Source organism: Nerophis ophidion, linkage group LG20 (assembly GCF_033978795.1).
Source record: "Nerophis ophidion isolate RoL-2023_Sa linkage group LG20, RoL_Noph_v1.0, whole genome shotgun sequence".
Lineage (NCBI taxonomy): Eukaryota > Metazoa > Chordata > Actinopteri > Syngnathiformes > Syngnathidae > Nerophis > Nerophis ophidion.
This window is the reverse complement of record NC_084630.1, coordinates 47,235,359-47,260,805: the sequence shown is the minus strand read 5'-3', so window position 1 is coordinate 47,260,805 and position 25,447 is coordinate 47,235,359. Positions and strand designations below refer to the sequence as shown.

At 46.2% G+C, this 25,447-nt stretch overlaps 1 protein-coding gene across 4 annotated transcripts in view; it reads right to left on the bottom strand.

Moving 5' to 3' along the window:
- Positions 1-25,447, bottom strand: part of LOC133539228 (protein kinase C beta type-like) — a 137,039-nt gene that overhangs the window by 16,734 nt on the left and 94,858 nt on the right. For 2 of the 4 annotated variants that reach the window (XM_061881401.1, XM_061881404.1), the window contains exons 12-17: positions 23,284-23,346; positions 18,159-18,297; positions 18,010-18,090; positions 17,816-17,923; positions 13,649-13,789; positions 3,888-4,266 (exon numbers count right to left, since the gene is read on the bottom strand). In XM_061881401.1, coding sequence (XP_061737385.1) covers positions 4,114-4,266; positions 13,649-13,789; positions 17,816-17,923; positions 18,010-18,090; positions 18,159-18,297; positions 23,284-23,346 — 685 coding nt within the window. In that variant the 3' untranslated portion in view covers positions 3,888-4,113. Of the gene's footprint in view, positions 1-3,887; positions 4,267-10,323; positions 13,343-13,648; positions 13,790-17,815; positions 17,924-18,009; positions 18,091-18,158; positions 18,298-23,283; positions 23,347-25,447 lie in introns of those variants that run through there. The other 2 variants (XM_061881400.1, XM_061881402.1) reach the window with 1 other exon arrangement.

Below are 25,447 nucleotides of genomic sequence, written 5' to 3'. Positions count from 1 at the left end.
AGTGGATGAAGTGTGGACACCCCAGTGGAAGAAGTTTGGACACCCCAGTTGAAGAAGTGTGGACCCCCCAATGGAAGAAGTGTGGACCCCCTAGTGGAAAAAGTGTGGACACCCCAGTGGAAAAAGTGTGGACACCCCAGTGGAAGAAGTGTGGACACCCTAGTGGAAGAAGTGTGGACACCCCAGTGGAAGAAGTATGGACCCCGAGTGGATGAAGTGTGGACACCCCAGGGGAAGAAGTGTGGAAACCCCAGTGGAAGAAGTGTGGACCCCCCAGTGAAAGAAGTGTGGACCCCTCAGTGGAATAAGTGTGGCCCCCCCAGTGGAAGAAGTGTGGACCACCTAGTGGATGAAGTGTGGACACCCCAGTGGAAGAAGTGTGGACCCCCAGTGGAACAAGTGTGGACACCCCAGTGGATGAAGTGTGGACCCCCCAGTGAAAGAAGTGTTTCCCCCCCAGTGAAAGAAGTGTTTACCCCCCAGTGAAAGAAGTGTGGACCCCCCAGTGGAAGAAGTGTGGACACTCCAGGGAAAGAAGTGTGGACTACCCAGTGGAAGAAGTGTGGACACCCCAGTGAAAGAAGTGTGGAACCCCCAGTGGATGAAGTGTGGACCCCCCAGTGGATGAAGTGTGGACCCCCCAGTGGATTAAGTGTGGCACCCCAGTGGAAGAAGTGTGGACACCCCAGGGGATGAAGTGTGGACACCCCAGGGGATGAAGTGTGGACCCCCAGGGGAAGAAGCGTGGACACCCCAGTGGATGAAGTGTGGACACCCCAGTGGAAGAAGTGTGGACCCCCAGTGGATAAAGTGTGGACCCCCCAGTGGATAAAGTGTGGACCCCCCAGTGGAAGAAGTGTGGACACCCCAGTGGAAGAAGTGTGGAAACCCCAGTGGATAAAGTGTGGACCCCCCAGTGGATAAAGTGTGGACCCCCCAGTGGATAAAGTGTGGACCCCCCAGTGGAAGAAGTGTGGACACCCCAGTGGAAGAAGTGTGGAAACCCCAGTGGATAAAGTGTGGACCCCCCAGTGGATAAAGTGTGGACCCCCCAGTGGAAGAAGTGTGGACACCCCGGTGGAAGAAGTGTGGACACCCCAGTGGAAGAAGTGTGGAAACACCAGTGGATAAAGTGTGGACCCCCCAGTGGAAGAAGTGTGGACACCCCGGTGGAAGAAGTGTGGACACCCCAGTGGAAGAAGTGTGGAAACCCCAGTGGAAGAAGTGTTGACACCCTAGTGAAAGAAGTGTGGACCCCCAGTGGAAGAAGTGTGGACACCCCAGTGGAAGAAGTGTGGACACCCCGGTGGAAGAAGTGTGGACCCCCAAGTGAAAGAAGTGTAGACCCCCCAGTGGAAGATGTGTGGACCCCAGTGGAAGAAGTGTGGACCCCCAGTGGATGAAGTGTGGACACCCCAAAGGAAGAAGTGTGGACCCCCAGTGGAAGAAGTGTGGACACCCCAGTGGAAGAAGTTTGGACCCCCAGTAGATGAAGTGTGAACACCCCAAAGGAAGAAGTATGGACACCCCAGTGGAAGAAGTATGGACACCCCAGTGGAAGAAGTGTGGACCCCCCAGGGGAATAAGTGTGGACCCCCAGTGGATGAGGTGTGGACACCCCAAAGGAAGAAGTGTGGACCCCCAGTGGAAGAAGTGTGGACACCCCAGTGGAAGAAGTGTGGACCCCCCAGTGGATGAAGTGTGGACACCCCAGTGGAAGAAGTGTGGAAACCCCAGTGGATAAAGTGTGGACCCCCCAGTGAAAGAAGTGTGGACACCCCAATGGAAGAAGTGTGGACCCCCAGTGGAAGAAGTGTGGACCCCCCAGTGGAAGAAGTGTGGACACCCCAGTGGAAGAAGTGTGGACCCCCAAGTGAAAGAAGTGTAGATCCCCCAGTGGAAGAAGTGTGGACCCCAGTGGAAGAAGTGTGGACCCCCAGTGGATGAAGTGTGGACACCCCAAAGGAAGAAGTGTGGACCCCCAGTAGAAGAAGTGTGGACACCCCAGTGGAAGAAGTGTGGACCCCCAGTGGATGAAGTGTGGACACCCCAAAGGAAGAAGTGTGGAACCCCAGTGGAAGAAGTGTGGACCCCCCAGTGGATGAAGTGTGAACACCCCAAAGGAAGAAGTATGGACACCCCAGTAGAAGAAGTGTGGACCCCCCAGGGGAAGAAGTGTCGACCCCCAAGTGGCTGAAGTGTAGACCCCCCTGTGGAAGAAGTGTGGACACCCCAAAGGAAGAAGTGTGGAACCCCAGTGGAAGAAGTGTGGACACCCCTGTGGAAGAAGTGTGGACACCCCTGTGGAAGAAGTGTGGACCCCCCAGTGGATTAAGTGTGGCACCCCAGTGAAAGAAGTGTGGACACCCCAGTGGATGAAGTGTGAATACCCCAAAGGAAGAAGTATGGACACCCCAGTAGAAGAAGTGTGGACCCCCCAGGGGAAGAAGTGTCGACCCCCAAGTGGCTGAAGTGTAGACCCCCCTGTGGAAGAAGTGTGGACCCCCAGTGGATGAAGTGTGGACACCCCAAAGGAAGAAGTGTGGACCCCCAGTAGAAGAAGTGTGGACACCCCAGTGGAAGAAGTGTCGACCCCCAGTGGATGAAGTGTGGACACCCCAAAGGAAGAAGTGTGGAACCCCAGTGGAAGAAGTGTGGACACCCCAGTGGAAGAAGTGTGGACCCCCCAGTGGATGAAGTGTGAACACCCCAAATGAAGAAGTATGGACACCCCAGTAGAAGAAGTGTGGACCCCCCAGGGGGAGAAGTGTCGACCCCCAAGTGGCTGAAGTGTAGACCCCCCTGTGGAAGAAGTGTGGACACCCCAAAGGAAGAAGTGTGGAACCCCAGTGGAAGAAGTGTGGACACCCCAGTGGAAGAAGTGTGGACCCTCCAGTGGATTAAGTGTGGCACCCCAGTGAAAGAAGTGTGGACACCCCAGTGGATGAAGTGTGAACACCCCAAAGGAAGAAGTATGGACACCCCAGTAGAAGAAGTGTGGACCCCCCAGGGGAAGAAGTGTCGACCCCCAAGTGGCTGAAGTGTAGACCCCCCTGTGGAAGAAGTGTGGACCCCCAGTGGATGAAGTGTGGACACCCCAAAGGAAGAAGTGTGGACCCCCAGTAGAAGAAGTGTGGACACCCGAGTGGAAGAAGTGTGGACCCCCAGTGGATGAAGTGTGGACACCCCAAAGGAAGAAGTGTGGAACCCCAGTGGAAGAAGTGTGGACACCCCAGTGGAAGAAGTGTGGACCCCCCAGTGGATGAAGTGTGAACACCCCAAAGGAAGAAGTATGGACACCCCAGTAGAAGAAGTGTGGACCCCCCAGGGGAAGAAGTGTCGACCCCCAAGTGGCTGAAGTGTAGACCCCCCTGTGGAAGAAGTGTGGACACCCCAAAGGAAGAAGTGTGGAACCCCAGTGGAAGAAGTGTGGACACCCCAGTGGAAGAAGTGTGGACCCCCCAGTGGATTAAGTGTGGCACCCCAGTGAAAGAAGTGTGGACCCCCCAGTGGATGAAGTGTGAACACCCCAAAGGAAGAAGTATGGACACCCCAGTAGAAGAAGTGTGGACCCCCCAGGGGAAGAAGTGTCGACCCCCAAGTGGCTGAAGTGTAGACCCCCCTGTGGAAGAAGTGTGGACACCCCAAAGGAAGAAGTGTGGAACCCCAGTGGAAGACGTGTGGACACCCCAGTGGAAGAAGTGTGGACCCCCCAGTGGATTAAGTGTGGCACCCCAGTGAAAGAAGTGTGGACACCCCAGTGGATGAAATGTGGACCCCCCAGTGGATGAAGTGTGGACACCCCTGTGGATGAAGTGTGGACCCCCCAGTGGATGAAGTGTGGACACCCCAGTGGAAGAACGTGCCAATAAAAAGCCGCTACAGACCTCAGATGGCCCCTGTGCCGCAGCTTGGACACCCGCTTGTCTTGATGCCAATTTACATGATGCCCAATGAAGCTGCAAGTAGCATGCTCGCCAACTATCTGCTTTTCACTTTTTTGTCCCTGTCCTTGTCAGTCTAGTCCAGGTCCTAGTCCAGGTGCAGGTCCAGGTCCTAGTACAGGTGCAGGTCCAGGTCCAGGTCCAGGTCCAGGTCCTAGTCCAGGTTCGGTCAGACTTGTATAACAAATTCCGGGTTGGTATAGGAGAAGCCTTGAAAGTCGTTCTGGTCCAAGTTCATGATGAAGAGTTTGTCCGTCGGCGTCAGCTCCACCGCCATCTTGGTGAACTCCTTGTCGAAGTTGCCCACGTCTCGGCGGGATTTCTGCCGGAGGGACAAAAGGTCGGAGTTCAGAGTTACTGGTGCGGGGGTGAGGGGGGCGGGGCAGCAGACTGACAGGAAGCAGGAAGAAGTCCAATTGAAGCACAGTGATGAGGGAGGAGAGAAAAGTCCACACAAACATGTTTGATGACCGTGAGTGAAGATTGGAAATGAAAGAGTTGTACAAATATTTGGTTTACGAACAAAAGTGACGAAGCAGGGACCACCTACTCACCTATCGAAACGCTCTTTTCACTACAAACTCTCCTAAAAGTACCTTCTTGTTCAAATGATACACTCTAGCACATCTAATAGTTGGCTGCCAACTAGGTCCTCTAATCGCTAGCTGACCACTAACCACTAGATAGCAGCCAGTGCTGCTAACTGCTATTCAGCAACTAGTGTGCTAATCGTTAGCTGGCAACTCCTGTTTTAATTGACAGCTGGCAGCTTGCGCCGTTAGTTGCGAGGTGGCAACTAGAGCGTTAACTAGCAGCTACAACTGCTAATCACCAGCAGGCAGCTAATCGCTAGGGTGAAATTAGCGCATTGATCGCGAGCTGGCAACTAGCATCTTAATCACAAGCTGACAACTAGTACGCTGATCGCTAGCCTGCAGCTAACCACCAGCTGGCAAGTAGTGTGCTAATCGCTAGCTGGCCACTCTTGTGTTAATTGACAGCTGGCAGCTCGGGCCGTTAATTGCCATGTGGCAACTAGCGCGCTAACTAGCAGCTATGACCGCTTATCACCAGCGGGCAGCTAGGGGGCAATTAGCGCATTGATCACGAACTGGCAACTAGCGTGCTAATCGCCAGCAGGCAGCAAGGGGCCGCTAATCGCTAGCTGGCAACTAGTGTGCTAATCGTTAGCTGGCAACTCGCATCTTAATCACAAGCTGACAAATAGTGCGCTGATCGCTAGCCGGCAGCTAACCACCAGCTGGCAAGTAGTGTGCTAATCGCTAGCTGGCCACTCGTGTGTTAATTGACAGCTGGCAGCTTGCGCCGTTAGTTGCGAGGTGGCAACTAGAGCGTTAACTAGCAGCTACAACTGCTAATCACCAGCAGGCAGCTAATCGCTAGGGTGAAATTAGCGCATTGATCGCGAGCTGGCAACTAGCATCTTAATCACAAGCTGACAACTAGTACGCTGATCGCTAGCCTGCAGCTAACCACCAGCTGGCAAGTAGTGTGCTAATCGCTAGCTGGCCACTCTTGTGTTAATTGACAGCTGGCAGCTCGGGCCGTTAATTGCCATGTGGCAACTAGCGCGCTAACTAGCAGCTATGACCGCTTATCACCAGCGGGCAGCTAGGGGGCAATTAGCGCATTGATCACGAACTGGCAACTAGCGTGCTAATCGCCAGCAGGCAGCAAGGGGCCGCTAATCGCTAGCTGGCAACTAGTGTGCTAATCGTTAGCTGGCAACTCGCATCTTAATCACAAGCTGACAAATAGTGCGCTGATCGCTAGCCGGCAGCTAACCACCAGCTGGCAAGTAGTGTGCTAATCGCTAGCTGGCCACTCGTGTGTTAATTGACAGCTGGCAGCTTGCGCCGTTAGTTGCGAGGTGGCAACTAGAGCGTTAACTAGCAGCTACAACTGCTAATCACCAGCGGGCAGCTAATCGCTAGGGTGAAATTAGTGCATTGATCCCTAGCTGGCAACAAGGGTCGGCAACTAGCATCTTAATCACAAGCTGACAACTAGTGCGCTGATCGCTAGCCGGCAGCTAACCACCAGCTGGCGACTAGTGTGCTAATCGCTAGCTGGCCACTCGTGTGTTAATTGACAGCTGGCAGCTCAGGCCGTTAATTGCCAGGTGGCAACTAGCGCGCTAACTAGCAGCTACAATTGCTAATCACCAGCGGGCAGCTAATCGCCAGGTTGAAATTACTGCATTGATCCCTAGTTGGCAACTAGGGTCGGCAACTAGCATCTTAATCACAAGCTGACAACTAGTGCGCTGATCGCTAGCCGGCAGCTAACCACCAGCTGGCAAGTAGTGTGCTAATCGCTAGCTGGCCACCCGTGTGTTAATTGACAGCTGGCAGCTCGGACCGTTCATTGCCATGTGGCAACTAGCGCGCTAACTAGCAGTTATGACTGCTTATCACCAGCAGGCAGCTAGGGGCAATTAGCGCATTGATCACGAGCTGGCAACTAGCGTGCTAATCGCCAGCAGGCAGCAATGGGCCGCTGATCGCTAGTTGGCAACTAGTGTGCTAATCGTTAGCTGGCAACTCCTGTGTTAATTGACAGCTGGCAGCTTGCGCCGTTAGCTGCGAGGTGGCAACTAGAGCGTTAACTAGCAGCTACAACTGCTAATCACCAGCGGGCAGCTAATCGCTAGGGTGAAATTAGCGCATTGATCCCTAGCTGGCAACTAGGGTCGGCTACTAGCATCTTAATCACAAGCTGACAACTAGTGCGCTGATCGCTAGCCGGCAGCTAACCACCAGCTGGCAAGTAGTGGGCTAATCGCTAGCTGGCCACTCGTGTGTTAATTGACAGCTGGCAGCTCGGGCCGTTAATTGCCAAGTGGAAACCAGCGCGCTAACTAGCAGCTACAACTGCTAATCACCAGCGGGCAGCTAATCGCTAGGGTGAAATTAGTGCATTGATCCCTAGTTGGCAACTAGGGTCGGCAACTAGCATCTTAATTACAAGCCGACAACCAGTGCGCTGATCGCTAGCTGGTAGCTAACCACCAGCTGGCAAGTAGTGTGCTAATCGCTAGCTGTGTTAATTGACAGCTGGAAGTTCGGGCTGTTAATTACCAGGTGACAACTGGCACGCTAACTAGCAGCTATGACTGCTTATCGCCAGCGGGCAGCTAGGGGGCAATTAGCACATTGATCAGGAGCTGGCAACTAGCGTGCTAATCGCCAGCAGGCAGCAATGGGCCTCCGATCACTAGCTGGCAACTAGTGTGCTAATCGCCAGCAGGCAGCTAGGGCCGCTGATCGCTAGGTGGCAAGTCAGTCTGCTAATCGCACCCACACAATTACTGTGCCTACGGACAGGGACGGCGAGCAAGGTTGGGAGAGTGGCCGTGCCAGCAACCCGAGGGTTCCTGGTTCGATCCCCACCTACTACCAACCTCGTCACGTCCGTTGTGTCCTTGAGCAAGACACTTCACCCTTGCTCCTGATGGGTGCTGGTTAGGGCCTTGCATGGCCATCAGTGTGTGAATGTGGAAATAGTGTCAAAGCGCTTTGAGTACCTTGAAGGTAGAAAAGCCATTGCCAAAAAACAATTAGCACTCCACTTCACCTTGAAGACAGCTAAAATCCCTTCCAGACAGTTTAAAAGTGTTTTTTCACAGCTACCACTGTCCTCGGAGTAATTTCACTGGCCTTACAAATTAAAAAAATCACGCAAGATTGTGCTGATATTTGATCGGTATCGGCCAATTTTCAAGGCTCCAATATCGGTTTTGTATCGGAATTGAAAAATGTATATTTCTTGTGTCCGGCGTCTTTAATTATGAACATTATTCTGATCATTTGGAGCAGGACTCGCGTGTAGGAGCACCGTGACAAGAACAGAAGCACAAAGAAACCCAGAGAGAGAAGCGAAGATATGAGTGGAAACAAGTCCTGACTGACACAAGCAGACCTGAGACAAGACCTGTGTGGGAGAGAGGAACATTCCAGAACACACAGAGTCCAAAAACAGCTTCAACACTGGGAGAGGAGGTGAGCAGAGAACATAAAAACAAAAAAATAAATAAAAGGGTTTACCTCCTCTTGTCTCGTCTTATCACAGCCAGCTGAACTGACGACGGTCCTCAAACGCACCACTTACTGTACGTGATTGTGTGTTACAACAGTTAACGCAATTGAAGAATATGAACTGAGGACGGTCCTCAAACGCACCACGTACTGTACGTGATTGTGTGTTACAACGGTTAACACAATTGAAGAATCTGAACTGAGGACGGTCCTCAAACGCACCACGTACTGTACATGGTTGTGTGTTACAACAATTAACATAATTGAAGAATCTGAAATGAGAACAGTCCTCAAACGCACCACGTACTGTATGTGATTGTGTGTTACAACAGTTAACACAATTGAAGAATCTGAACTGAGGACGGTCCTCAAACGCACCACGTACTGTACATGATTGTGTGTTACAACAGTTAACACAATTGAAAAATCTGAACTGAGGACAGTCCTCAAACGCACCACGTACTGTACGTGATTTTGTGTTACAACGGTTAACACAATTGAAGAATATGAACTGAGGACGGTCCTCAAACGCACCACGTACTGTACGTGATTGTGTGTTACAACAGTTAACACAATTGAAGAATCTGAACTGAGGACGGTCCTCAAACGCACCACGTACTTTACATGATTGTGTGTTACAATGGTTAACACAATTGAAGAATCTGAAATGAGGACGGTCCTCAAACGCAACATGTACAGTAAAGGTACTGTACTAAAACAGCTGTTGTCATGTAATCAGGGAAAGTCCAAGTAAAAGAAGAGGCGTGCAACTGGTCAGAGCGTGGTGGAAGACTGTAAAAAAAGAGTACACCCCAGATGTTTCTCCTCAATGAGCTAAATTGAATTCTGTCTCTGTTTCATTCCTTGCTTCTGGTCTGTTTAATAGATTTCATCAATGTTTGAACCTGACAGTAAGTGCTGTATTAACTGTACCTCAGCCCTTGACTCGGACACTTGTGGTATGGAAGAAATCCATCAGTTTTTGTGTTGCCACCAGGAGGCTAAATCTACATGTTCTAATAAAACAAGGGTGTCCAAAGTGTGGCCCGGGGGCCATTTGCGGCCCGCAACTAATGTTTTACCGGCCCGCAGCATATCATTCTAAAAATACTAAAATATATATATATATTTTTTTTAAACATTAAAAAGTGCAATAAAATTGGTGAAATGCAACGAGAAAAAGTTGCATTGTTGACTAATAACACCGTTTTTTTTATAAGTCCTCAAAAAATAATAATAAATCAAAATCAATGTTTCTATAAACTATTGATTGATTTAAGGACAAAAAGGACATAAATACAACAAACATAAAAAATGTGAAAATTAGAAAAAAATGTCCATACTAATTATATACTAATACTAATTACACTAATTATCCTATTGATTGTTATTATAAATATATTAAACTAATTACACTGTATTGATATATAGTGTATATATATATCTGAAGCTGATATATAGATTTAAGTGTTGAATGAAAAATAAAATAAAAATTTAAAAAACATGACATTTTAATGACTGGGGCACTTTTGGATCCCCAAGAATTTCAGTTGAATTTAATAACAACTGTCTTTGCAAAAAAAAAAAAAAAAAAATATAATAAAAGTGAAGTGAATTATATTTATATAGCGCTTTTCTCTAGTGACTCAAAAGCGCTTTACATAGTGAAACCCAATATCTAGGTTACATTTAAACCAGTGTGGGTGGCACTGGGAGCAGGTGGGTAAAAGTGTCTTGCCCAAGGACACAACGGCAGTGACTAGGATGGCGGAAGCGGGAATCGAACCTGCAACCCTCAAGTTGCTGGCACGGCCGCTCTACCAACAGAGCTATGCCGCCAAAATCAATTTTGCTATGAAATATCAACAAATATTCCACTTTGAAAATCTTTTTGGGGAAAAATATTGTATATTTAGTATTTTTGCCCCAAAAAATAGGCTTTCGACAAAAAGCTCGTAAAATGTAAAAAAAAAATAAAAATGAAGTAGAATTAGCGATTACTATATGACTTATTTTTAACCTTTTTTAAGACTGAAACCCTTCTGGGTTCCTAGGACCTAATTTGAGGGATGCTCCCCCCACCCCATAAAAAAGTGTATATTGTATTGGTTTTGAAAATGAAAAAATATCAACTTAGTGCTTTGATTTTTCATTGTGCGGCCCTCAGTGGAAAAAGTTTGGACACCCCTGTAGTAAAACTAAGTTGTTTTTTTTACACTTGTAGTAATTCAACTTTTCCCCAATTGAAAAGCTGCTGCATACATATTTGAGTTGCAAATGTTGTTGTTTTTAAGTGGCTGAAAGAAGGCAGACACAGCACAATCGGCGCCAGTGAGTATATTTTCATTTCCAGTCATACAGAACAAGACAATCCATGGAAGCTTCTTTCTTTCCTCCACAACAATAACATTTGATATATTCATTTAAAAATCTTCACGTGTTTCCCGCTTTGTACTGTACTTGGTTTGTTATCATCTGTCTGTCTGGAGCAAATTGTTGCCGTGGCAACAAAAACCGGGACGACAACAGCCCTTCCGACGAGGCGAGAGAAGTGGATTTGACAGGTGTGTTACGCACCTGTCTCACAATAAACGCCAGGGGGAGAAAAAGGTGACAGCGTCGGTGGAGACGATGGTGCGGGTGGACGTCGGCACACCCGCTCGACTGATTCTGAGCTGCACTTTGGCACGCTGGTAAGTAAACCAGAGCGAATAGAAGAAATATTCCGCTTTTGCAAAGGTAGTCATGCAAATTTTTCAGGTATATTTTTCCAGCTCTCAATACTGAATCTCCTTACGTCGTCGTGCTAATATTTTGCTGTACAAACAAAGAACTGAAATGGCCGTTTGACTTCAAACTGTGGTGAGAATGAGTAATTACCGTATATTCCGGACTAGAAGCAGTTAGTTTCCCCAAGCTTTGAACCCTGCGGCTTATAAAACGGTGCGGTTACTTTATGTCTTCGCCAACGGCCGTAATGTTTTGTATCCAAGAAATAACTTGACGTGTAACGCCGACAGAGACGCTGAAAAGGTGTTTTGTTGTTTGTGCTATGGCGCCATCTTTTGGACCAGGTTGCTCACTGCACGTTGAAAATGCACTTCCTGTTGTAATGCCTTAAACCGGAAGTACAAAAGTCCATTCTGCTCGAAAACATTCTTCATTCCGAGCGACACCTGTGAGTTTTACAATATAACTAAAACAATTCGTATGGACTAAAGCGTCCCACGTGTGACGTGCATAGGAGTGTTTTCATGCATATTGGTACGTGGTATCGTAATGTATTCAGGCTAGCATTGTTAGCTTCAGCAAATATGATATATCACATTAACAAGTTGTTGTGTTAGTATTATTAACTTACTCATTTTTGTATTCTTTCACTTCCGTTTAGCCGATTGGAGAGCTAGCTTTCGCAGCTTGACCATGACTTTTGTTTTGTTTAATCAGCCGTTTTACTGCCCTGTTTGGAAACAATTAATGTAAATAAACATTTACAAGTATATTTTATCCCGGTTTATTGGGTTGTGTGGCTAATATATGTAAAAATATTTATTTCTTTTAAAATTTGGTGGGTGCGGCTATTTTATTTGTTCGCCAACGGCCGTAATGTTTTGTATCCAAGAATAAACTTGCGTGTAACGCCGACAGAGACGCTGAAAAGGTGTTTTGTTGTTTGTGCTAAGGCGCCATCTTTTGGACCAGTTTGCTCACTGCAGGTTGAAAATGTACTTCCTGTTGTAATGCCTTGAACTGGAAGTACAACAGTCCATTCTGCTCGAAAGCATTCTTCATTCCGAGCGACACCAGTGAGTTTTTCAATAAAACTAAAACAATTCGTACGGACTAACGTGTCCCACGTTTGACATGCGTGGGAGTGTTTTCATGCATATTGGTACGTTGTATCGTAATGTAATCAGGCTAGCGCCGTTAGCTTCAGCGAATATGCTAACACATTAACAAGTATCCGTGTTAGTATCATTAACTTACTTATTTTTGTATTCTTTCACTTCCGTAAATTCACCTTTGAGTCTGTTTAGCCGATTGGAGAGCTAGCTTTCGCAGCTTGACCATGACTTCTGTTTTGTTTAATCAGCCGTTTTACTGCCCTGTTTGGAAACAATTCATGTAAATAAACATTTACAAGTATATTTTATCCCGGCTTATTGGGTGGTGCGGCTAATATATGTAAAAATATTTATTTATTTATTTTAAAATTTGGTGGGTGCGGCTACTTTATTTCTTCGCCAACGGCTGTAATGTTTTGTCTTCAAGAAAAAACTTGACATGTAACGCCGACAGAGACGCTGAAAAGGTGTTTTGTTGTTTGTGCTATGGCGCCATCTTTTGGACCAGTTTGCTCACTACAGGTTGAAAATGTACTTCCTGTTGTAATGCCTTGAACCGGAAATACAACAGTCCGTTCTGATCGAAAGCATTCTTCATTCCGAGCGACACCTGTGTGTTTTACAATATAACTAAAACAATTCGTATGGACTAAAGCGTCCCACGTGTGACGTGTGTGGGCGTGTTTTCATGCATATTGGTACGTGCTATCGTAATGTAATCAGGCTAGCATCGTTATATTCAGCAAATATATCACTTTAACAAGTTGTTGTGTTAGTATTATTAACTTACTTATTTTTGTATTCTTTCACTTCCGTTTAGCCGATTGGAGAGCTAGCTTTTGCAGCTTGACCATGACTTCTGTTTTGTCTGATCAGCCGTTTTACTGCCCTGTTTGGAAACAATGAAAATAAACATTTACAAATATATTTTTTTATTCCGGCTTATTGGGTGGTGCGGCTAATATGTAAAAATATTTATTTATTTTAAAATTTGGTGGATGCGGCTTGAATATCGGTACATTCTATAGCCCGGAAAATACGGTAATTGATTGCAATCATTTCTTTAATACCACTAGTATTTTCTGAACTCCCGTTTCCATGTCAGCATGGCGTTGAGCCGAGTGAAGCTTGCCATAGTTGAAGTCAGCGCGGCTGCAGCTCAAAGCTGGCGTGTTCTTCTTCCGGCCACAAACCAAGGTAGTTGGATTTTGTCGGAGCTCCCAGCGGACAACGCTCACTTCCCCTTCCCCGAACCCGGACGTGAGCGACCGTGGCGACTTCCCCCCGGCTGTCTTATCTGGGAGTCGGAGCGCGGCGGGGTTGGCGTGTAAGTGTGGCACGCTCAGTGAGAAGTGTGAGGGTACTCAGGGTTAAGAAATGAGAAGCCTTGGAACTCGTCCTGGTCCAAGTTGGCTATAAGCTCCTGATCTGGGGGGGTCAGCTCTGGGGGGTGGCGTGTGAAAAAGCGGTCAAAGTTCTCCGCGTCACGCCCGCACTGCCACATGGAAGAGGAGAGACAGAGAGAGAGAAGATGGAGGGATGGGAGAGAGTGTGATGAGGAATGTGAGCAAAACAAACAGGGGAGAAAAAGGGGAGATAGAACTAAAAAACATGGCATTAACCAATCAAATGGCTCACAGCCGAGACTGCGGCTTTTCATTGGTCCGGTGTTAGGCTAGTGAGCAATGACAGGTGATGTCGGGGTGCTGGGGACCAGCCAGGTGCCTCCCTGGCTTTATTTCATCTTGCTAAGGACATGCTGGTGCTGAGCAGGAGGAGAGCGGCTACACCGCGTACTCACAGATTTGGGCTTGAAAGGCGGCTGGACCTCTTTGCTCTCCAGTTTTTCCCAGTCGATGTAGCGGAAGAAGGCGTGCTCCTTGATGTCCCTCTCGCCCTCGGGGCCACAGCCCAGACGCTTGCCTGGATTCTTGGTCATCAGCTAGAGATCATCACACACGTCATCAATCATCTTTGTGTGTGTGTGTATGTCTGTGTGTGTACTAGGGTTGTACGTATGTACCACGTATACCCGTGGTACTAAGGCGGGGTCGGCAACCTGCATGCGGCTCTTTAGCGCCCACATTTGAGGTCCTCTCCAAGGTTTCTCATAGTCAGCATTGTCACTGACGTCCCACTGGGTGTGAATTCTCCCTGCCCACTGGGTGTGAGTTTTTCTTGCCCTTATGTGGGTTCTTCCGAGGATGTCGTAGTTGTAATGGTTTGTACAGTACTTTGAGACATTAGAGATTTAGGGCTATACAAATAAACATTGATTGATTGATTAAAGGAAACTAAATGAGCTCAAATATAGCTACAAATGAGGCATAATGATGCAATATTTACATATAGCTAGCCTTTCCACTTGGGGATTAATAAAGTATGTCTCATTCTGATAAATAGCATGTTAGCATTGACTAACTTGCAGTCATGCAGGGACCAAATATGTCTGATTAGCACTCCACACAAGTCAATAACATCAACAAAACTCACCTTTGTGCATTCATGCACAACATTAAAAGTTTGGTGGACAAAATGAAACAGAAAAAGAAGTGGCATAAAACACGTCTTAGAAAGTCGGAGAAAGTTATACATGTAAACAAACTAGGGTGAGTTCAAGGACCGCCAAAATTAGTAGGACAAAACGGCGCTCGCCAAATACTCGAATACGTGAAGCATGTTTAATATAAACAGTGTGCTTTATAGCAATTAGGGAGGTTTGTGTCATGTTTGTCCTCCTACAGAAACCAAATTAAAACAAAAAATGTTTTTTTCCCCCTCATCATTTCCATTTTTCATATATTTTTGAAAAAGCTCCGCAAAGCCACTAGGGCGGCGCGGGTTGCCGACCCCTGACATTTAGAACTTTCTCCGACTTTCTAAGACGTGTTCTATGCCACTTCTTTTTCTGTCTCATTTTGTCCACCAAACTTTTAATGTTGTGCGTGAATGCACAAAGGTGAGTTTTGTTGATGTTATTGACTTGTGTGGAGTGCTAATCAGACATATTTGGTCACTGCATGACTGCAAGCTAATCGTTGCTAACATGCTATTTAGGCTAGCTGTATGTACATATTGCATCATTATGCCTCATTTGTTGCTATATTTGAGCTCATTTAGTTTCTTTTAAGTCCTCTTAATTAAATTTATATCTCATGACACACTATCTGTATGTAATATGGCTTTTAATTTTTTGCGGCTCCAGGCAGATTTGTTTTTGTATTTTTGGTCCAATATGGCTCTTTCAACATTTTAGGTTGCCGATCCCAGGTCTAAAGAATCAATAATGATACTACGCTCCATTTGAAAAAAGTTTTTTTAACGGGAATTGGTGACATTGCTGGTTTTACGAGCAGAGGAGCATGTTTGGCAGCGCACACACACAGAGTACTTACTAGCAGACACAGTGTGCAGACAGAAAAGGGAGAATGGACGCAATTTGGTGTAAAAAGTCAAGATAAAGGTGAAGTTATAACACTGAAACACCCTCAAGAAGAGCTGCTTTAAGACAGCTCTTCTGGCTAGCTAGGGGCTAACATCCATCCACAATGTTTTAGCTACTTCTAATTCACTAATTCTGGTCTCCATGGCGACAAATAAAGTACGTTTCTTACAAGTAGCGTTATCACTGGAGGACGAGGAATAGCTAAACATGCTTCACTACACAGCGCAGGAGGATACAATAGCTCGCCGCCGTCACAATGTAAACAAAAGCCATGTGTGGATCTACACCAGACATCCACTGTAATGATACCAAGTACAAGAGCGTATCTCATCGATACCACTATAATTACTAAGATTTTTTATCATCACAAAATCTTTTTCCGTTTAAAAAAAAAAAATCATATTATGTTTGTAAAGTCAGTAAATATGTCCCTGGACACATGAGGACTTTGAATATGAAACAATGTATGATCCTGTAACTACTTGGTATCGGATCCATACCTAAATGTGTGGTATCATCCAAAACTAATAGTTTGTATCAAAGAAAATAAGAATAAGTGATTATTATATTTTAACAGAAGTGTAGGTAGAACATGTCAAGAGTTAGTAAGCAGATATTAACAGTAAATGAACAAGTATATTAATAAACCATTTTTACAGTTTGTCCCTCATAATGTTTAGAAAATAATAGGTGTATAAATGACACAATATGTTACTGCAGACTAATTTACTTACTACTAAAAGACAAATTGTCTAGTATGTTCAACATTTTATTTAAGGACTAAATTGCAATAATAAACATATATTTCATGTACACTAAGATTTTTTGTTCAAATAAAGACAATAATGACATTTTTTTGTGGTCCCCTTGATTTAGAAAAGCATCAAAATACATTTTGGTATTGTTACCAAAATATTGGTATTAGTATGACCTGATTGTGATGACTTGCATTGATTGGAATCAGACAGTAGTGATGATAACCTCCACTTTTTCACATGGAGGAGACAAAAAGTCCTCCTTTCTGTCCAATACCACAGTGGTCCCCAACCACCGGGCCGTGGCCCGATTGGTACCGGGCCGCAGAGGAATTTTTAATGAAAAAAAAAGTAGATTATTTTATTTTTATTTTTTATTAAATCAACATAAAAAAACACAATATACACTTACAATTAGTGCACCAACCACAAAAAGGTCCCTTTTTCATGACAAAGGAAAAAAAATAAAATAAAAAAGAATAAAAATTAAAAAAAAGGACACCCCCCCCCGGGCCACGGGACAAATTATTAAGCGTTGACCGGTCCGCGGATACAAAAAGGTTGGGGACCACTGCAATACCACATGAAAGTTTGTCCACAAGAAATACATTGGCGGCAAACTCCCTAGCTTGCTAGCTTTCTGAGAATCTTATATTGATAACGCAGGCAGGATGAAGCAGGGCTTTTATTGTGAAGACAGGAACTGTGCGGTCGGTCTTTAGAGTTTTGACGGCAGCTACGGTTGAAATAAAAAGTGTTTCTCACCTTGCTGTCGGTCGTTTTTTCTTAATAATGATGTGGCAGAAGCCAGCATCTTCTCAAGGGGTGTCGTGAATGTCAATTAAGTGACGTCTTGGTGAAGATTGATGATCCATCATTTTTAGTAGGGATGCACCGAAAGGAAAATTTGTGGCCGAAGCCGAATAAAATTCAAACGCTTGGCCGAAGGCTGAATACTGAATGCAGTTTTTCACAATTTTTTTAATATTGCATAAATAGCCTAGAATAAATATTTAGACATGTTTTTCAAATAAAGTATTTTTTTCATTGAATATTGAAATTTTTTTAATATTCCAGTAGCCTTTGCTTTTCAAAAAAAGCACAACGTTTTTCATTTATATTAGGCCTTCAAACAAAACATGCATTCCAGAAAAAAATAAAGTGCATTAAAGTGGATAAACCCACAACAAATGAATTATTGTCCTTTTGGCAAAAGTCTGCTTAGCCACAGTAGATAGGCTAATAATGTAAACGAGAAGGCTCAAGTAAATCTCAATTAAGTGTGTACTTGTAACCTCATACACTTATACAGGTAGCCTACACAACAGGCTAATAATGTAAACAGACGCCCCACTAAATCTCAATAAGTGTGTGCTTGTAACCTCATACACTTATACAGGTACACAACATATCCCAACGTCACCGCGTCACTGCACGTGGGTTGATTGCGTCACCGCGTCAAAAACTTGCGTCACACGCCACTATTCGGCCTTGTTTTAAACTCATTCCACCGAAGGCCGGATGTGGCTTTTTTTTCCATATTCGGCCGAATATATTCGGTTACCGATTAATCAGTGCATCCCTAATTTTTAGGTCTATTTTTTCAATGCCTGGCTGGCGATGGACTGACACACCCTCCGCCATCCACCTAGTGGCCACCCCTGGTATAGCACTACCTCTTTTAATTCATGAGTAGCACGCTACTTTATTAGTACCAGTATTCTGTACAAGTGTGTGTGTGTGTGTGTGTGTGAGCATTTGTTCTCACCCCCTTGCAGATGGCGACCGCCTCTTTGGACATGGATTTCGGGTATGAGACGTGATGCTCCATGATGGACTGGAACAACTCGTCCTCGTCCTCTCCGTCGAAAGGTGGCTGGACATCCAAACATCAACAAACGTAAATATTCTGCTCACTATTTTGTGTTCCTTATAAAAAAAAAAAAGTGTTATGATTCCAACCTGCCCTGCCAGCATCTCATAGAGTAGAACTCCAAAGGCCCACCAGTCTACAGACTTGCCATAGGGCTGGTAGGCTATGATCTGCAAACAGAGTTGAAAGGGCTGAGTGTCGTCGAGGGGCAAGACGAGCGGCGGGCCAGCGAGCACACCTCGGGCGCGATGTAGTCTGGGGTTCCGCAAAACGTCTTTGTGGTGACGCCGTCGTTCATGTTCTCTTTGCACATGCCGAAGTCGGTGATCTTTATGTGGCCTTCGGAGTCCAGCATCACGTTGTCCAACTTCAGGTCCCTGCAGGCACACTTGCAGGTGATAAGTACATACTAGGCACACTTGCAGGCGATGAGTGCATACTAGGCACACTTGGAGGTGATGAGTGCATACTAGGCACACTTGCAGGTGATAAGTACATACTAGGCACACTTGGAGGTGATGAGTGCATACTAAGCACACTTGCAGGCGATGAGTGCATACTAAGCACACTTGGAGGTGATGAGTGCATACTAGGCACACTTGCAAGCGATGAGTGCATACTAGCCACACTTGCAGGTGATGAGTACATACTAGGCACACTTGCTGGTGATAAATACATACTAGGCACACTTGCAGGTGATGAGTGCATACTAGGCACACTTGCAGGTGATAAATACATACTAGGCACACTTTCAGGTGATGAGTGCATACTAGGCACCCCTTGCAGGTGATGAGTGCATACTAGGCACACTTGCAGGTGATGAGTGCATACTAGGCACATTTGCAGGTGATGAGTACATACTAGGCACACTTGCAGGTGATGAGGGCATACTAGGCACACTTGAAGGTGATGAGTGTATACTAGGCACACTTGCAGGTGATGAGTGCATACTAGGCACACTTGCAGGTGATGAGTGCATACTAGGCCCACTTGCAGGTGATGAGTGCATACTAGGCACACTTGCAGGTGATGAGTGCATACTAGGCACACTTGCAGGTGATGAGAGCATACTAGGCACACTTGCAGGTGATGAGTACATACTAGGCACACTTGGAGGTGATGAGTGCATACTAGGCACACTTGGAGGTGATAAGTACATACAAGGCACACTTGCAGGTGATGAGTGCATACTAGGCACACTTGGAGGTGATGAGTGCATACTGGGCACACTTGCAGGTGATGATTGCATACTAGGCACACTTGCAAGTGATAAGTACATACTAGGCACACTTGGAGGTGATGAGTGCATAATAGGCACACTTGCAGGTGATGAGTGCATACTAGGCACACTTGCAGGTGATGAGTGCATACTAGGCACACTTGCAGGTGATAAGTACATACTAGGCACACTTGCAGGTGATGAGTGCATACTAGGCACACTTGCAGGCGATGAGTGCATACTAGGCACACTTGCAGGCGATGAGTGCATACTAGGCACACTTGCAGGCGATGAGTGCATACTAGGCACACTTGCAGGCGATGAGTGCATACTAGGCACACTTGCAGGTGATGAGTGCATACTAGGCACACTTGCAGGTGATAAGTACATACTAGGCACACTTGCAGGCGATGAGTGCATACTAGGCACACTTGCAGGCGATGAGTGCATACTAGGCACACTTGCAGGCGATGAGTGCATACTAGGCACACTTGCAGGTGATGAGTGCATACTAGGCACACTTGCAGGTGATAAGTACATACTAGGCACACTTGGAGGTGATGAGTGCATACTAAGCACACTTGCAGGCGATGAGTGCATACTAGGCACACTTGCAAGCGATGAGTGCATACTAGCCACACTTGCAGGTGATGAGTACATACTAGGCACACTTGCTGGTGATAAATACATACTAGGCACACTTGCAGGTGATGAGTGCATACTAGGCACACTTGCAGGTGATAAATACATACTAGGCACACTTTCAGGTGATGAGTGCATACTAGGCACCCCTTGCAGGTGATGAGTGCATACTAGGCACACTTGCAGGTGATGAGTGCATACTAGGCACATTTGCAGGTGATGAGTACATACTAGGCACACTTGCAGGTGATGAGTGCATACTAGGCACACTTGAAGGTGATGAGTGTATACTAGGCACACTTGCAGGTGATGAGTGCATACTAGGCACACTTGCAGGTGATGAGTGCATACTAGGCCCACTTGCAGGTGATGAGTGCATACTAGGCACACTTGCAGGTGATGAGTGCATACTAGGCACACTTGCAGGTGATGAGAGCATACTAGGCACACTTGCAGGTGATGAGTACATACTAGGCACACTTGGAGGTGATGAGTGCATACTAGGCACACTTGGAGGTGATAAGTACATACAAGGCACACTTGCAGGTGATGAGTGCATACTAGGCACACTTGGAGGTGATGAGTGCATACTGGGCACACTTGCAGGTGATGATTGCATACTAGGCACACTTGCAAGTGATAAGTACATACTAGGCACACTTGGAGGTGATGAGTGCATAATAGGCACACTTGCAGGTGATGAGTGCATACTAGGCACACTTGCAGGTGATGAGTGCATACTAGGCACACTTGCAGGTGATAAGTACATACTAGGCACACTTGCAGGTGATGAGTGCATACTAGGCACACTTGCAGGCGATGAGTGCATACTAGGCACACTTGCAGGCGATGAGTGCATACTAGGCACACTTGCAGGCGATGAGTGCATACTAGGCACACTTGCAGGCGATGAGTGCATACTAGGCACACTTGCAGGTGATGAGTGCATACTAGGCACACTTGCAGGTGATAAGTACATACTAGGCACACTTGCAGGCGATGAGTGCATACTAGGCACACTTGCAGGCGATGAGTGCATACTAGGCACACTTGCAGGCGATGAGTGCATACTAGGCACACTTGCAGGTGATGAGTGCATACTAGGCACACTTGCAGGTGATGAGCGCATACTAGGCACACTTGCAGGTGATGAGTGCATACTAGGCACACTTGCAGGCGATGAATGCATACTAGGCACACTTGCAGGTGATGAGTGAATACTAGGCACACTTGCAGGTGATGAGTGCATACTAGGCACACTTGCAGGTGATGAGTGCATACTAGGCACACTTGCAGGTGATGAGTGCATACTAGGCACAATTGCAGGTGATGAGTGCATACTAGGCACACTTGCAGGCGATGAGTGCATACTAGGCACACTTGCAGGTGATGAGTGCAGACTAGGCACACTTGCAGGCGATGAGTGCATACTAGGCACACTTGCAGGCGATGAGTGCATACTAGGCACACTTGCAGGCGATGAGTGCATACTAGGCACACTTGCAGGCGATGAGTGCATACTAGGCACACTTGCAGGTGATGAGTGCATACTAGGCACACTTAAATAAATAAATAAATGGGTTGTACTTGTATAGCGCTTTTCTACCTTCAAGGTACTCAAAGCGCTTCGACACTACTTCCACATTTACCCATTCACACACACATTCACACACTGATGGAAGGAGCTGCCATGCAAGGCGCCAACCAGCACCCATCAGGAGCAAGGGTGAAGTGTCTTGCTCAGGACACAACGGACGTGACGAGGTTGGTACTAGGTGGGAATTGAACCAGGGACGCTCGGGTTGCGCACGGCCACTCTCCCCACTGCGCCACGCCGTTCCCCACTTGCAGGCGATGAGTGCATACTAGGCACACTTGCAGGCGATGAGTGCATACTTGGCACACTTGCAGGCGATGAGTGCATACTAGGCACACTTGCAGGCGATGAGTGCATACTAGGCACACTTGCAGGTGATGAGTGCATACTAGGCACACTTGCAGGTGATGAGTGCATACTAGGCACACTTGCAGGTGATGAGTGCAAACTAGGCACACTTGCAGGTGATGAGTGCATACTAGGCACACTTGAAGGTGATGAGTGTATACTAGGCACACTTGCAGGTGATGAGTGCATACTAGGCACACTTGCAGGTGATGAGTGCATACTAGGCACACTTCCAGGCGATGAGTGCATACTAGGCACACTTGCAGGTGATGAGTGCATACTAGGCACACTTGCAGGCGATGAATGCATACTAGGCACACTTGCAGGTGATGAGTGCATACTAGGCACACTTGCAGGCGATGAGTGCATACTAGGCACACTTGCAGGCGATGAATGCATACTAGGCACACTTGCAGGTGATGAGTGCATACTAGGCACACTTGCAGGTGATGAGTGCATACTAGGCACACTTGCAGGTAATGAGTGCATACTAGGCACACTTGCAGGTGATGAGTGCATACTAGGCACAATTGCAGGTGATGAGTGCATACTAGGCACACTTGCAGGCGATGAGTGCATACTAGGCACACTTGCAGGTGATGAGTGCAGACTAGGCACACTTGCAGGCGATGAGTGCATACTAGGCACACTTGCAGGCGATGAGTGCATACTAGGCACACTTGCAGGCGATGAGTGCATACTAGGCACACTTGCAGGCGATGAGTGCATACTAGGCACACTTGCAGGTGATGAGTGCATACTAGGCACACTTAAATAAATAAATAAATGGGTTGTACTTGTATAGCGCTTTTCTACCTTCAAGGTACTCAAAGCGCTTCGACACTACTTCCACATTTACCCATTCACACACACATTCACACACTGATGGAAGGAGCTGCCATGCAAGGCGCCAACCAGCACCCATCAGGAGCAAGGGTGAAGTGTCTTGCTCAGGACACAACGGACGTGACGAGGTTGGTACTAGGTGGGAATTGAACCAGGGACGCTCGGGTTGCGCACGGCCACTCTCCCCACTGCGCCACGCCGTTCCCCACTTGCAGGCGATGAGTGCATACTAGGCACACTTGCAGGCGATGAGTGCATACTAGGCACACTTGCAGGCGATGAGTGCATACTAGGCACACTTGCAGGTGATGAGTGCATACTAGGCACACTTGCAGGTGATGAGTGCATACTAGGCACACTTGCAGGTGATGAGTGCAAACTAGGCACACTTGCAGGTGATGAGTGCATACTAGGCACACTTGAAGGTGATGAGTGTATACTAGGCACACTTGCAGGTGATGAGTGCATACTAGGCACACTTGCAGGTGATGAGTGCATACTAGGCACACTTGCAGGTGATGAGTGCATACTAGGCACACTTGCAGGTGATGAGTGCATACTAGGCACACTTGCAGGCGATGAGTGCATACTAGGCACACTTGCAGGCGATGAGTGCATACTAGGCACACTTGCAGGTGATGAGTGCATACTAGGCTTCCAGGAAGATTGTGAACAGTCACGCAGCTTCAGCCGGCAGACGAGCACACTCACCGATACACGATCCCTTTGACGTGGAGGAAAAAGAGGCCGGCGGCGATCTCGGCGGCATAGAAGCTGAAACACACATGGAAGGTTTGGCTTTTAATCGGAGGTGTTTGTGGTGCGGCTATTCTTTAAAGGACCTCGGTCTACGTACTCATTCTGCTTCTGCTTACCAACTGCAGACTCATTTGATTTGGTACATGGTGTCATGGTAAGTGTGGCCATTACAAAGCCAGGATCTGCCAATGTGGTCCCAGTTCTTCTGTTCAACAACTGAACTGGAGGTGTCATTCCCAAGTTGAATAGTCTGATCTCTATGATCCGGTTATGGGGCGTAATTCCTGTCCGTATTTCCTTGAATTGTTTATAGTATGCGCCTGCCTAGAATTTCCACCGGGTCGAACTCGTCACGTCACGAGTAACACTTCACCTGTCATCATTTCCAAAATGGAGGAGGCTGATTTCAATCATTTGAAATTGCATAAAGGGAAGAAGATTAAGAGCTATTCAGTAGGATTTAAGGTCCAAGCTATTGAATATGCGAAAAAAGAACAGTAAGCAGCTATGTTTTATTAATATACCGGAGCTGCGTGTGTCAAATATTAGTCATTAAATGACTCCCGCCTCCTGGTGGTAGAGGGCGCTAGTGATCCTTCTTGCGACTACTCGGCTGCAGAAGAAGTGACAACAAGCAGCAAGAGTGAGCAGCGATCGTTTATTTTTTCCTCTCTCTTGCACTTTTAACATGGAGGATTACATATCTAAAACAAAACCGTTTTCTAAACTGGACTTTCAATCCAAGCAGGAGGTAATAAAGGAAGATCTCCATGGTGACAGAGAGACTTTTAAAACTGAAGAAAGGTAAGGAAGACTTCTATAAACAAGTTATTGATGCGTTTGATCAGAAGGAGCATGGACTTCATTTATAAGTAAAGGTAAGACCATGATAACATTTTTTTTTATTAAATGTGCTTTTCATGATGGTATCCTTACATCACACTCAAATTTATAAGCGCAGGCCTAAATTTACCGCATGCCTTTGGTAAGCGCCGGAGTGAGAAGAGGTTTTAAAATAAGTAGCGCCCCGGCGGCAATTCAAGGAAATACATTATACTGTTATACTATTTCAGGGGTAGGGAACCTATGGCTCTAGAGCCAGATGTGGCTCTTTTGATGACTACATCTGGCTCTCAGATAAATCTTAGCTGACATTGCTTAACACGATAAGTAATTAATAATTACGATGGTAATCACAGTGTTAAAAATAACGTTCAAATTATAAAACATTCTCATGCATTTTAATCCAACCATCCGTTTTCTATCGCACCTGTCCAAGATGTCGCATTAATAGTAAGAAGTATTGTATTAATTATTGGTTAAGTTTAGAATAACAATGTTATTAAAAAGAATAAGAGACCTATTATACTCTAAAAATGTTGGTCTCGTCAAAACCTGGACTATGGTGTGGTTTTTGTTTTCCCGTGGTGCAAAGAGATTGGAACGGACATGGCATGAAGGTAAAGACATCTTCAATCTTAACTCAAAAATATTTAAAAAACAAAGGGTATAAACAAAAGGCGCTCTCAGTGGAGGTTGAAAACTTGGCTATGAAAACTAAAACTCGCACAATGGGAGAACTATGAACATAAAATAAAACTTATAAACTATGGCATGAAAAACATACCTGGATCGAGAAAGAGCATGGATCATCGGCATGGATTACATAGGTGTATAAGAGGTGATAGAGGGTGAGTAGAAGGTGATGTCACCAGGCTGACTGCCTGGCAACTCCAGGCTTAAATCGTGACGTGGTGATTGACAACAGGTACATGAGTTCCAGGGAATCAGGTGCGTGAGTCGTGAAAACAGGTGAACTGATTGGTATTTATGGAAACAAAATACACAAAAACAGGAACTAATGGAGTCAAAAACAAGACAGAACATAACTAAACAGAACATGATCACAAAGACATGACAGGTCTTACTTAAAAATGCACGCATTTAGTTGTATTCAGTTTTTAAAAAATATTATACGGCTCTCACGGAAATACATTTTGAAATATTTGGCTTTCATGGCTCTCTCAACCAAAAAAGGTTCCCGACCCCTGTACTATTTTATCTTGCACTGGTACTGTATTTGACTACTCTACTTGTACTTGTACTGATACTTCTA